The sequence below is a fragment of the Pyrgilauda ruficollis genome, unplaced genomic scaffold (assembly GCF_017590135.1).
Source record: "Pyrgilauda ruficollis isolate IOZ18807 unplaced genomic scaffold, ASM1759013v1 scaffold30, whole genome shotgun sequence".
Classification (NCBI taxonomy): domain Eukaryota; kingdom Metazoa; phylum Chordata; class Aves; order Passeriformes; family Passeridae; genus Pyrgilauda; species Pyrgilauda ruficollis.
In genome coordinates this window covers 1,999,891-2,011,216 of record NW_024524378.1, presented here as the reverse complement: position 1 = coordinate 2,011,216, position 11,326 = coordinate 1,999,891, and the positions used below count along the sequence as shown (strand labels likewise).

The 11,326-nt window shown below is 44.1% G+C and overlaps 1 protein-coding gene across 1 annotated transcript in view; it reads left to right on the top strand.

Annotated features, from left to right (window-relative positions):
* The first annotated feature begins 7,227 nt into the window (after positions 1-7,227).
* NKAIN3 (sodium/potassium transporting ATPase interacting 3) overlaps positions 7,228-11,326 on the top strand; it is a 310,291-nt gene continuing 306,192 nt past the window's right edge. The window contains exon 1 of the mRNA XM_041473740.1: positions 7,228-7,281. Coding sequence (XP_041329674.1) covers positions 7,228-7,281 — 54 coding nt within the window. The remainder of the gene's footprint in view (positions 7,282-11,326) is intronic.

The following is an 11,326-nucleotide window of genomic DNA, read 5'->3' as shown; positions in this document are numbered from 1 at the left end:
CTCAAAGTAAAAATACACAAAAGCTTACTGGCAAACTATAGACAGTTAAAAAACATTGGCAAAAGAGTAAATGCTACAATAATATCACTTATCACAGGATAGACTTATCCCATTCAACAATGAAAACCTAAAAATCCATTTGATGTTACATTCTGTGAGATGACAGAGGAAGAAAAAGAAAGGGAGAAAACCAGAAAATATATAGAAAAACAGGCATATAGCTACCAACTCCTTGCTTCCAGTGATGTGGAACTCCAAGATGAAGGTAGGGTTAAAGGACAATGTGCTTGCCTTGTAGTGACCCTTCTTAAACCTTTTTGGCTCATCTTGGGCCTTCCTCCCAGGAGGGACTTCAGTCTCTTGGCCATTAATGGACTGGGCTAGGCAAAACTGGGGCTGCCTCCAGTGTGCCATGATTGACAGACACTGCGTGCGTGGGGGATATGGGGGGCAGGGCATCACCTCACCAGAGCAAGGTCTGACCCACCCCCTACCATGCATTCCAAGCATCCTAGGATGTCATGAAACAGATTACCTTTTCCAGTCTCTTTTCCATTGACAGTCAGCCAATGTCCAGTTTCCCTGAACCAAAATTCCCCTGGTGTCCATCTCCTCAGATGGACGCTGTTCAGAGGCTTGGTTCAAATAACAGCCTGGCACTTTATGTAAAAAGAAAACTTCAGGCAAAATATTTCTGCTTCATAATCATAACAAAAGAAGGGTTTTTTAACTACAAATATAATAACTGTAATTCAGGTAAATTTTGTTATTTAGAATGAAGTGGGCAAGTCAGCTTTGCCTTTCTTATTGAAAGCTGACATTTAGTGCCTGAAAATAGATGGGAAATGAGTGTGAATTACTCAGAGAAAAGTGCTGCCGACAACAGAAACTTTAGAATAATTGCATGGAAAAACCTCTCAGCCTACCTTCCCAGCCCTATTCAGGCCTTAGCAATGTGTTCATTGCTTCCCAAACCCCCACTGACTTTAGTGGGAGCTCTGAACAGATCCAGAACAGGAAGTACTGCCCACATTTCCCACTGTGGCAAAACCTCTGCTGTGACCTGTGGTGGTTCATCACTGATCCCCAGATCCAAAATCTCATTCACCAGGTCACAAAAGCTGAGCAGAGCCTGAGTGCAGCAAATGTCACAAGTATTTCAGACCAACCTAGCATCTAAAATCCTTGGTTGTGAATAACACAGCTGGTATCTTTATGGTGCCATCTTTTCAAGTCTAGCGCAAAAGCCCCAGTGAGCAAAGAAAAACAATCCATTCTATACTGCATTTCAGATTATATAAATTCAGCTTTGTATTTTGAAGGACTTTTCTGTATAAATATGTATGTCATTTTTCTTGTCAAGTTTTTCCATATTAAAATTGAAACTTGTACCAATGTTTATGTACAAAGAATGGTTCAAAATTAATACTTATCTGCAAAAAAGAAAGCCTTATAGTGTTGGGATCATCAAGTCCAAATCCTGACCCTGCATAAGACACCCCAAGAGTCACACCTGAGTGATTGTCCAAACAGTTCTTGAACTCTGTTAGGCTTGGTGCTGTGACCACTTCTCTGGGGAGCCTGTTCCACTACTCACCCTCCATCTGTGTGCATAATCTTTTCACACAGATATCCAACTTAAATTTCGCCTGACTCAGCTTCATGCCATTTCCTCAAGTCTTGTCATTGACAGTGAAGAGACCAGAACATTTATATCTTTATATTTATATATATAAGGTTTGTATTTAGATCTGTATAATTTACCAGTTTTTTGGTTCCTGCAATTAATATGGGAGACAGTTGCAAAGAACATGTGTTTTATTCCAGTTTTTCTGTTCCTAACTATGGGGACATGCATTATGCATTGTACCAAAACAAAAAAATTATTAAAAAAAGGTAAGAAGAGCTAAAGACAGAAAAACCCAACCCAAAGCTGAGCTGAAGTCTATCACTGACAAACCAGGATGAGTTATAGGGACTTCAGACACTCCTGTTTTTAAAACAGCTTTCATACTGTCAGGGTCTCAGAAGTACCATCAGTCCTGCCTGTTCCTGCCCCTCCCCTGGGCTCCCCCAATCCTGCCCACAGCCCAGGATGCCATCTCAGCCCAAAAAGGGCCCTCACTCCCTGACCCATCATTGCCTCAGCAGCAGGGCTGATCTACAGCTCCCCACAGCTTTGCCTCCCCAGCCTGGGCTGATGTCAGTGTCTCTGACACTGACCAGTCCCCATTCCTTTCCCCATGGACCTGCCTAGCCACTGAGAGGCTGTACCTCACCATGGTTCCCCACACTGAGCCTGATCATTTAAAACACTTCTTTAAAATAATATTAATAATAAAAAAAAAAAACTATTCACAATGAACATATATTTTCATTCCATAAAGTACTTGCATTTTAATGAAGAATACAGTTTCCTAGCAGCAGGTGTTAACATCAAAATGAAAAATTAGATCATTATATTGTGTATCTGCTTTCAGAAGGATAAATTGAAAATAGGATTTACTAAAAACACTGATAATATCTTGAAACCCTCATTTGTCGTTAAAGCTATATTAAATTTCATGGGGTTTCTTGTTTGCTTGAAGTATTTCAAGACTGCTTGGGGAATACACGGTGGAATGTTTTTCTAAGCTATCATAACTGTAAGTCTGTCTGAAGTGTGACCTGTTGATAGCTTTATGGAGGTGTGCTTGGATCCCTGTATCCTCCTTCATTCTGGGAAAGCTTGAAAAGCAATTACAAAGCTTCTGATTCTCAATCTTTCTGAATCAAATGCCAAAATGAAAGGTGAAATCTAAGGCCACAAGAATCTGTTCTTAAGTTCTGATTCTGCAGACCCTAAATGTATTTGCCTAATCTCTGCATGGCATAAAGGACTATGCTTGGTGTTAAAAATTAAGTAAATACACAAATCTTTCCAGGATTAGGATTATCGTTTGACACTGTTACTTATTTTCATCACTAATTTCCTTTAACTAATATTCATGATGAAGAATGGACAAGTCAAACTATGCAGGAAGTATTTCTGCTGTCGTCTGCAATTATTACTTTAGCCCAATGAGCAGAGTCACCAAAATGCACCTCCTTAAGGCCAGGTCCATAACAGGATAAATTTGATGCAGGCTGAGGAAAACTCCAGGAAAGGCAGACAAGTAAATGTTCATTAGACAAATAGTATATGCCATTAAAGAGCTGCAAGGACAGTGAAATATTATGAATTTCATTTCCTCCTCTTGATATGAGATCTTTTACTGATGGTTTTAGTTCTTCAACCTGAAAATTTTCCTGAGTTTGACTCTTTGATTTCCTAACTTTGATTCTGATTTGAATCTGAAGATTATAACCTAACAAGGCATAAACCTATAGGAATTAGAAATCTCTATGACATACTTGTACTACCTCTTATTGCCATCTGTGACGCTGTATTTCTATGAATGTGAACAACCTTGGTTTTCTGCTTTGAATGCAATCAGGTAAGAAGCACAAGTTTTGATGTCCTACGATTACAGCTTTAGCATAGGAAATCATACACTTATGTGAGGGTATGGCCATGTGTACACTACATGGACATAAAGCTTTTGAGGACATGCTTTCTTTTCAAGAGCACTGAATTTGCATCCATACAGCACATCTTGTTGGGCATTAAGAGAGTCCACAGGGCTCTTTAGAACTTATACAATTTTTTCACCTACTTGGCATGCATGGTGCTGAATTAGGGCTGCCTTCATTATATAGCTGGAAATTACTTTCTGTGGTTACTTGACTATCAGCTTCTATACCCAATTCATGGGTAGAAAAATCTGTAAAATACAGTCCTTCTTATTTGCTTTCTACATGATTTTATTCTTGCATTATATTGCATTCTCTGATATGTTCTAGAAATCCTATTCTTTCTCATAACCATACTTCATTTTTAGCCTCCTTCTGATCCAGGTTCTTTCTCCTGTACATCTCCTACTGTCCAGTGCTTTCAGCTGCAGTGCAAGGTTATTCTATTATTTTAGTTCCTTGTGCTCCTGTGGATGTCATGTTCTACAGCATCCTGTTGTGTAATTTTTTTCCTTTGTGCAACTTTATACTCAGGGATAATACTTATCACAACTATCCTTTTTTGGGGGGTGGGAGATTTGACTAGCTAGAGGATATAAATCACTAAATGCTTCAGGAACATGGGAAAACAAAGAGAAAAACAAACCTCTAAGAAACTTACTCTCACTTGTCGTGATTTAACCCCAGCTGAAAATGCAGCCTCATGCAGGTACTCACTCTTCCCCCAACCTTCCCTAATGTGTTAGGGGAGAGATTCAGAGAGTAAAAGTGAGAAAACCCAGGGTTAAGATAAACACAGTTTAATAGGGAAAGCAAAAGTCATTCATTCAAGCAAAGCATGACTAGGAATTCATTGACTATTTCCCATGGGCAGACAGGTGTTCAGCCATCCCCAGGAAAGCCAAGCCTTGTCATGTGTTACAGTGACTTGGGAAGAAGACAAGTTATATCACCTCAAATGTCCCCCTCTTCCTTTTTCCCCTAGCACTATATGCTAAGCATGATGTCATATGGTATGGAATATCACTGTGGTCAGCTGTCCCAGCTGTGTCCCCTCCCAACTCCTTGTGCACACCCATGCCCCTTGTTGGTGGTAAGAGGTGAGAACAAAAAGGCCTTGAGGGTCTGTGAACCCTGCTCTGAGGTGACTAAAATGTCCCTGAATTATCAACCCTGTATCAGTGCAAATCCAGAACACAGTCACATAGTAGCTACTGTGAAGAAAATTAACTTTATTACAGCCAAAACTGTATTGCCAAAACATTCCCCACCCCTAATTCCATAAGATTTAGCTGCTTCTCAGAAGAGCACTATTCTTGGGGAGAAATAAAGGAAAGTTATGGAGCTCATGCCGTTGATGTAAAAGCAGGGCCTGAATATGGTGAGTACAAGTAAATTCTCTTTAGCACTAGCTCTTGGCATTTCATTGAACTGGTTCCTTACCCATCCTGTCATTCTTATTATTAATCTCTGTATTAGTTGGTTTACTAAAAAGATTTTGTAGTCTACTAAATACTTCAGTGAAGGCTAGAAAGATGATGCTTCCTCTAAGTCTTCTCTATAGAAAACCAATTATCCATAAAATTTACCAGCTCACAGAGCCTGGCACACTGTGTTTTTGGTAACTATCACCTTTTCAGTTTGTTTTCATATCTTCAGGTATTCATCCTTCAAAATATATATGTTCTCAGAACATGTAACTTTAGTAAACTTTAGCCCCAGGTAGAATTTTGTCTTAAAGGCCATACATAGAAATATAAATCTCAGGTGGTTTTATTAAAGTTTTGTATACTGTGCAATGTGGGTTGTATTTTGTGCTCCTCAAATACATACCTAGTCAAATACACATCCTGGGTGAGCAGAGTCTGCTTATTTCTTGTCTTCCTTCTGCTTCTTTGGTTTGGTATTTAAAACTGTCTTAATGTTTACCTGCTTAAAAGGGTGAAAGAAGAGGGTAGAAAAACACAAATTTCCAAATCTAATCTGACACAATACTGTTTTACAGTAGTCTTGTAGTTATTTGATTACTGTCACAACTATTTAATATACAAATGAAGAGCTGCATGCAGTTGAGGGATACAATACTGTGTGTTTCACAGACACATTAATCAGACAACTCACTAAAATGCCTTGCAGAAGATAGGGTTTTGGTTTTGCATTTTGGGTTTTTTGTTGTTGTTATTGTTTGTGGTGGTGGTTTTTTTTTTTTTTTTTAGTGTTTTGTTGCAGAACTCTCTGTATTGTGGAACAGCAGCTGGTAACAGGCTGTAGGAAAGTGCTGTCTGGTAAAAAATAATCTAATTTATCTACACTTTGTTGGAGAGGGGAAAAAAGAAGGTAGCCAGCACTTCATCCACACATCATCCCCACGCCGTATTTTTAAGAGACGGTGGGTATATTCGGATTTATTATCCCACCCCAGAAGATTACTTGTCTATGACCAAACCACATATATAGATGTAGGGATCGCAGTATCTCCACCGATCCTGTTTCTCCCAACTGCCCCTGGAGAGGCCCCTGGAGAGCACTGTTTGTTCATCCGTCTCTTTGTACGCTATGGACTTGGCAGTGCTGGTTTAACGCTTGGACTTGACGATCTTAGATCTTTTCCAACCTAAACCACTCTAAGATTTACCACTACCAGGTGCGGTGACTGCCGGAGCCGAGTCCCTCTCCCCGGAGCCCATTCCCAGCTCACACCCGCGAGGGACAGCAGGAGCTGCCGGGCTCTCCTGGCACAATGGCGCTGCCAGGAAGGGAAACCCCTTCCCCCAGCACGGCTGGTGCACGGACAAGGCGGAGATCGAGCAGCCCGAGAGACCCGCAGCCCGCGGCTGGGGCGGCGGGACGGGAACAGGCGCACCGGGCACCGCCCGGCTCCCGCTGCCAGGGGGCACCCAGCCGCTGCCAGAGCGACTCCCTGAGGAGCGGGGTCCTGGCTGCTTCCCCTGCCGCCGGAGCCCGCTCCGACCCCGGCACACCGCGGGCGGCGAACAATGGCCCGCGACCGGCCCCGGGCTGCCCCGGCCGCCACACGGCCGGGCAGCTCCGGGCCCGCCCCGCCGCTCGGCGGCCGCCGCTCCCGCCCCTCCCCGCCTCGGCCGCCCGAGTCCCTTGAACTTTCCCCGGGCGCCCGCAACAAGCGGCCCACGCCGGGCTGCCGCGGCCGCCGCTGCCCGCACAGCCCCCTGCCGCTTCCGCCAAGTTCCCCTCAAGCACAGCCTGCTCTGGAAGCCTCTAAAATCCCTGCAAACCGCCCGCCCGGGGACCCCCGGCACGGCGCCTGAGGAAAGCCCGCCGCCGCCCCCGCTCCTCTCCCGTTCACACCTCGCACAGCTCCCGCCCTCCCTCGCACGCCCACCCTGTTCCCTCTGCCCACCCCGCCCCGGTCCGCGAACGCCCACCCCCGGCCGCTGCCCCTTCCCCAGAGCCAGACCCGGGCAGAGCCCTCCGCTGCCGCCGGCTCCCAGCCCTGGGGCCGCGCCGACCTTTCCGCGCTACTTCCCGCCGCCGAAGAGAAGCCCCTCCACAAAGGAGCGAGGCAGCAGGAGGCGGGGGATACACGCACGCCCGGCCGCTCCGTCCGGATGCGGTGAGCCCCAGGCTCGCCTCCGGGGCCGCGCCAGTGCGGGAGGGAAGAAGCGGAGCAGCGGCGGCGGCTCTCCGGCTGCCACCATGGGCTGCTGCACGGGGCGCTGCACGCTGATCTTCCTCTGCTCGCTGCAGCTGGTGAGTGCTGGGGCACGCTTCGGCTTCGCGGGGGGTGGGCAGGGACGGGCGCTGTCTCCCCCGCCCCGGGTACGGCCGCCGGGGGCGCGGAGCGGCGCTGGCCCGGCCGCGGAGCTGTCCGCTCCCGCCGCCCCGACGGCGCGCCCGCCCCGCGCCCCCGCGCCCCGACCCGTAAGTTTCGCGGCGCGACGCGGCGTGGGACCAGAGCGGCCCCGTGGCTGGGGGACGGAGAGGACCGGCGACCTGAGGCGGGTGCCGTGGCGCCCGGGCAGCTGTCAGCGCTCCCTGCCTCAGGGAGAGCGGCTCCTCCGCCCTGGTGTCGCTTCGAGAAGGTGTCAGTCCCCGCTGGTTCCGGGCAGGGGCTCTCCCCGTCTGCTCAAAGTAGAGGCCGAGGGGAAGAATGAGGCTGGCGGTGCCCCCGGTCAGTGCCCGCGGGTCGGCGGTGCGGCCGGACACTGCTGGGCGCTGCCGGCGCCGTGGGAAGATGCGGGGATCGGGATCGCCGCCTCTTTCTTTTTCTATTTTTCTTAACCTGTGTAAAAGCGGCGTGTGCCGGCCCTCTCCCGTGACTTTTCTTGGGGTTCCTTTCCTCTGCTTAAGTATTCCTCAGCGTGGATTTGAAACAACAGAACGGTGCCGCTTCTTCTCTTTGTTTAGTGGAGTTGGCGTATTTATTTTAGAGAAGAGAGTTGTTGAGATAAATCACCGCCAAACAACAATAATCCTTCATCTGGCTCATTAGCAGGATAATAAAATAATGCTCTCCCCTTAACGGTAGTCCCTGGTCCCAAGAGTGTTTTAAAAGATTTTTCTATTTTCTAGTGACTCAATGTCATAATTTTGCCACATGATCTCTCTTAAAATGAGTGGAGTTCCTTGTGTGTGTGTGTCTGTAAAGAAGAAAAGTGGGATGCATTTAGTGGGGGGGGGGGGGGGGGGGGGTGGGGGGGCGGGGGAGAGTTGTTTGTTTGTATTCGTAATCCTTTGCGATCTATTTTTCCCTTACAGCACTTTGAAATCACTTCTGTTTCAGAGGTAATACTCCAGAAGTAATTGTACATCTTGCGTTTATTTGAAAATCCTCTTTCAGTTTCAAGGCTTTGTGCCAGCTTCTTAGCCTGTGTAAACTGGTGTGTCTCCATTGTTTCCAGTGTGAGCCTGGACCTTATTCACATGTGAATAGAGTGATGGACTTAGTGTGGTATAAGTAACTCAATGGCAGAACCTTGCCCAGAAACAGAGGAGGCATATGATTTGCACTCCTAGTGTAAGGAAAGTGTATACATTGCCATTATTTTTTATTTCTTGTTTTGTATCAGTTTTGTGCTAACGACTGCAGCAGAATTGCTCCTGATTTACATCATGCATGTGGGAGGGGAAACAAACCCTATTTCTTCAAATATATCTCTTTGCCAGTTATGAGGGTTATAATAACTGTATTTACTATTCTGTGGAATTACTGGGAGTCTATAAAAATTGAAGTAAAGTGTGAATGGCCACCATAATCTGTAGAGAAATGCATGAAAAGTCTTTCAGGAAAGAGTCATGTTTTATAAAAGACCTATCAGATGATATAACAACTTTCAAAAATTACTTCAATGCATAGTTTTTTCTGCTGTTCTTACATGTTTTATAGTGTTCCCCTGTCATATCTATGTCTTTCAGGTGCTGATAAATATCTGTATAGCAAAATGCTGTCATTTTAATTTATTTTCATTTAAAAATAGAAGTCTTTCTTTATATTCAAGAAGTAATCTAGTAGATACTACGTCCTGGTTCCAACCAAGACTGGATTAATTTTTTTTGCAGTAGTCTGAAGGGGACATAGCTAGGACCTGGAAGTTATCCTGTACTACCTCACATCATTGCCAAGGGTGGAGGAAAATGACTCTCTTCCAGGGAGAATGGGCTCCTTCTGTTTGGGGTAGTGTGGCACCAGTCCCAAGCTGGAGAGAGCAGTGGGGTGACCCTGGTTCCAAGCCAGGGGGAGCTTGGCTGCATGGCTGTGGTCTGCATGGCTGAGGGTGAGCATTTTTCATGTGAATCACTCTCTCTTCAGCACACTTTTGTTATCAATATTGTTGATGTTACTGTTCCTTTACTTATCTCATTGCTGTTTCCAGCAAATTGTTCTTCTCTCAGCCCATGATCTTTACTTTTTGTGCCTCTAATTCTCCTCTCCAGGCACCTGTAGGGGGACGGGAGAGGGGGTGAGGGAGGAGAGAGTGGCAGCATGATCTGGGAAGTATCAGTGGGAGAACTAAATTTGGGAGTATGATTCCTGAACCACAACACATGAACTTAAAGCTCAGATGCTGTCCATGATCTCAGTCACCACAGAGAGTTTAAATCTTTTTCTGATATCTTATAGGTGATGAATATAAAACATATGCAGCAAAACTGCATCTCTGGACATTAGTCTCATTGAGATGTATTTTACTTTGCATCCACTTATGAAGGGGTGAAATAGATATTAGTGATTGTAGACAATATTTAGGTTAAATCTTGCAAAATCCAAGCACTTGTAGTGCTAACTTGTGGAATTTCAGAAGTACTGGTGATTTATATGACTTGAGGAAAAGCTTTAAAAAGTAAACATATGGGCACATATTTAAAAAAATAAGTTGTTTACGTTGGTCGTGTTCTGGTTATGTCCGATTAACGTTTAGATATTACCTGAGAAATAAGTATCTAACTAAATACAGCTGGCAACACTTTTCATAGCATCTGTGTACTACGTAGATTCTCTTCTGTATAAGAGGGAAAGTAAAAAAGCCAAATCCCTGGAGACATGTGCAAAAACAAGATTTGCTTATCGTTCTAAAGAAGAATGCACTATTCAGTGTCCTTAAGGCAAAGTTTCTTGATTCTTTAAAACTTTAGTCTTCTCTGACCATTGCCTTCTTTATCCCAGCAACATATAAACAGTCGAGGCAAAAGTGAAGAGGAAAACTGTTATTGCATTACTGTGAGTAAAATATCATTTCTCTAATGTTAACCCACTAAGTGTGTTAACTGCAAGAAGATTTGCTTGTAATTTTCAGTGCTGTTTGTTAGGGGATTTTTAACATAAAATGGGAATAATAATGATTTTCAGTTGTGCTTTAATCCACGAAAGTGGATTGGTTTTTGGCTGGCACCTTGTCCTTTTTTATAATGAACACATTTAAATATTTCATTCAGTAATCCTAAGGACAGTCTGTAAATAGTCTTCTGTCATTTAATAATAATAACTTCATTTGTAAATGGGAATCCATATTATTATGTGTAATATAGAAAAAAATCATGGAAAAAAATCATTGAGATGGAAGTGTAGGTGGCACAAGTTCAGGAAAAGTTCTTCGTCACTTTCAGAGTTTTACTGTATCCCTTCAAGTGGATTCTGCTTCTGAAAACCAAGGAAATTTTGTGTAAGGAGAACTGTACCTTGCCCCACTGCCCCTCCTTGATCTTTCACTGTTTTGCTCTTCCTGACTGAAGCATTGTCATATGCCATTGCCAAAGGTGTCTGAGCAAAGAACAATGAAGTGTATGTGTACCTTTTTATGCATAAATATGTCATTAGGATTATTAGGAGCTATGTATACATTGGAAAAATATGTCATAAGGATATATAAATCCTTTGGATTGCAGCCATAATTCTTACTCATGCCACTAGAAGTCTGAGACATTGGCCTTGTCTGTACTAGAAAATTAAACCAGCTGGCAGAGATTGTGCCTGTGCTATTGCAGACATCATGCCATAAAACACTGAAAGATGAAAATGTTTGGCAAAGAAAACAAATTCAGAAAGTATTAAATTCTGGAAGGGGTAAATTGACAATGAATTGCAGCAAGATTTAGCTGTGTGAATCCAATTGGTGTTAATAAATGTCACACAGTGAAAACCTTCATGCTGCTTTGAAAATGCATTTCTGAGAAACTGCCTTTGCAGGATAATGTTGTTTCAACACTTACAATAAGTGGAAGTTTTTGGGATGTAGAAAAATATAGATAAACAAACACAAAGATCTCTAAATACAGGGATGGTGAATGGGATTTTCAA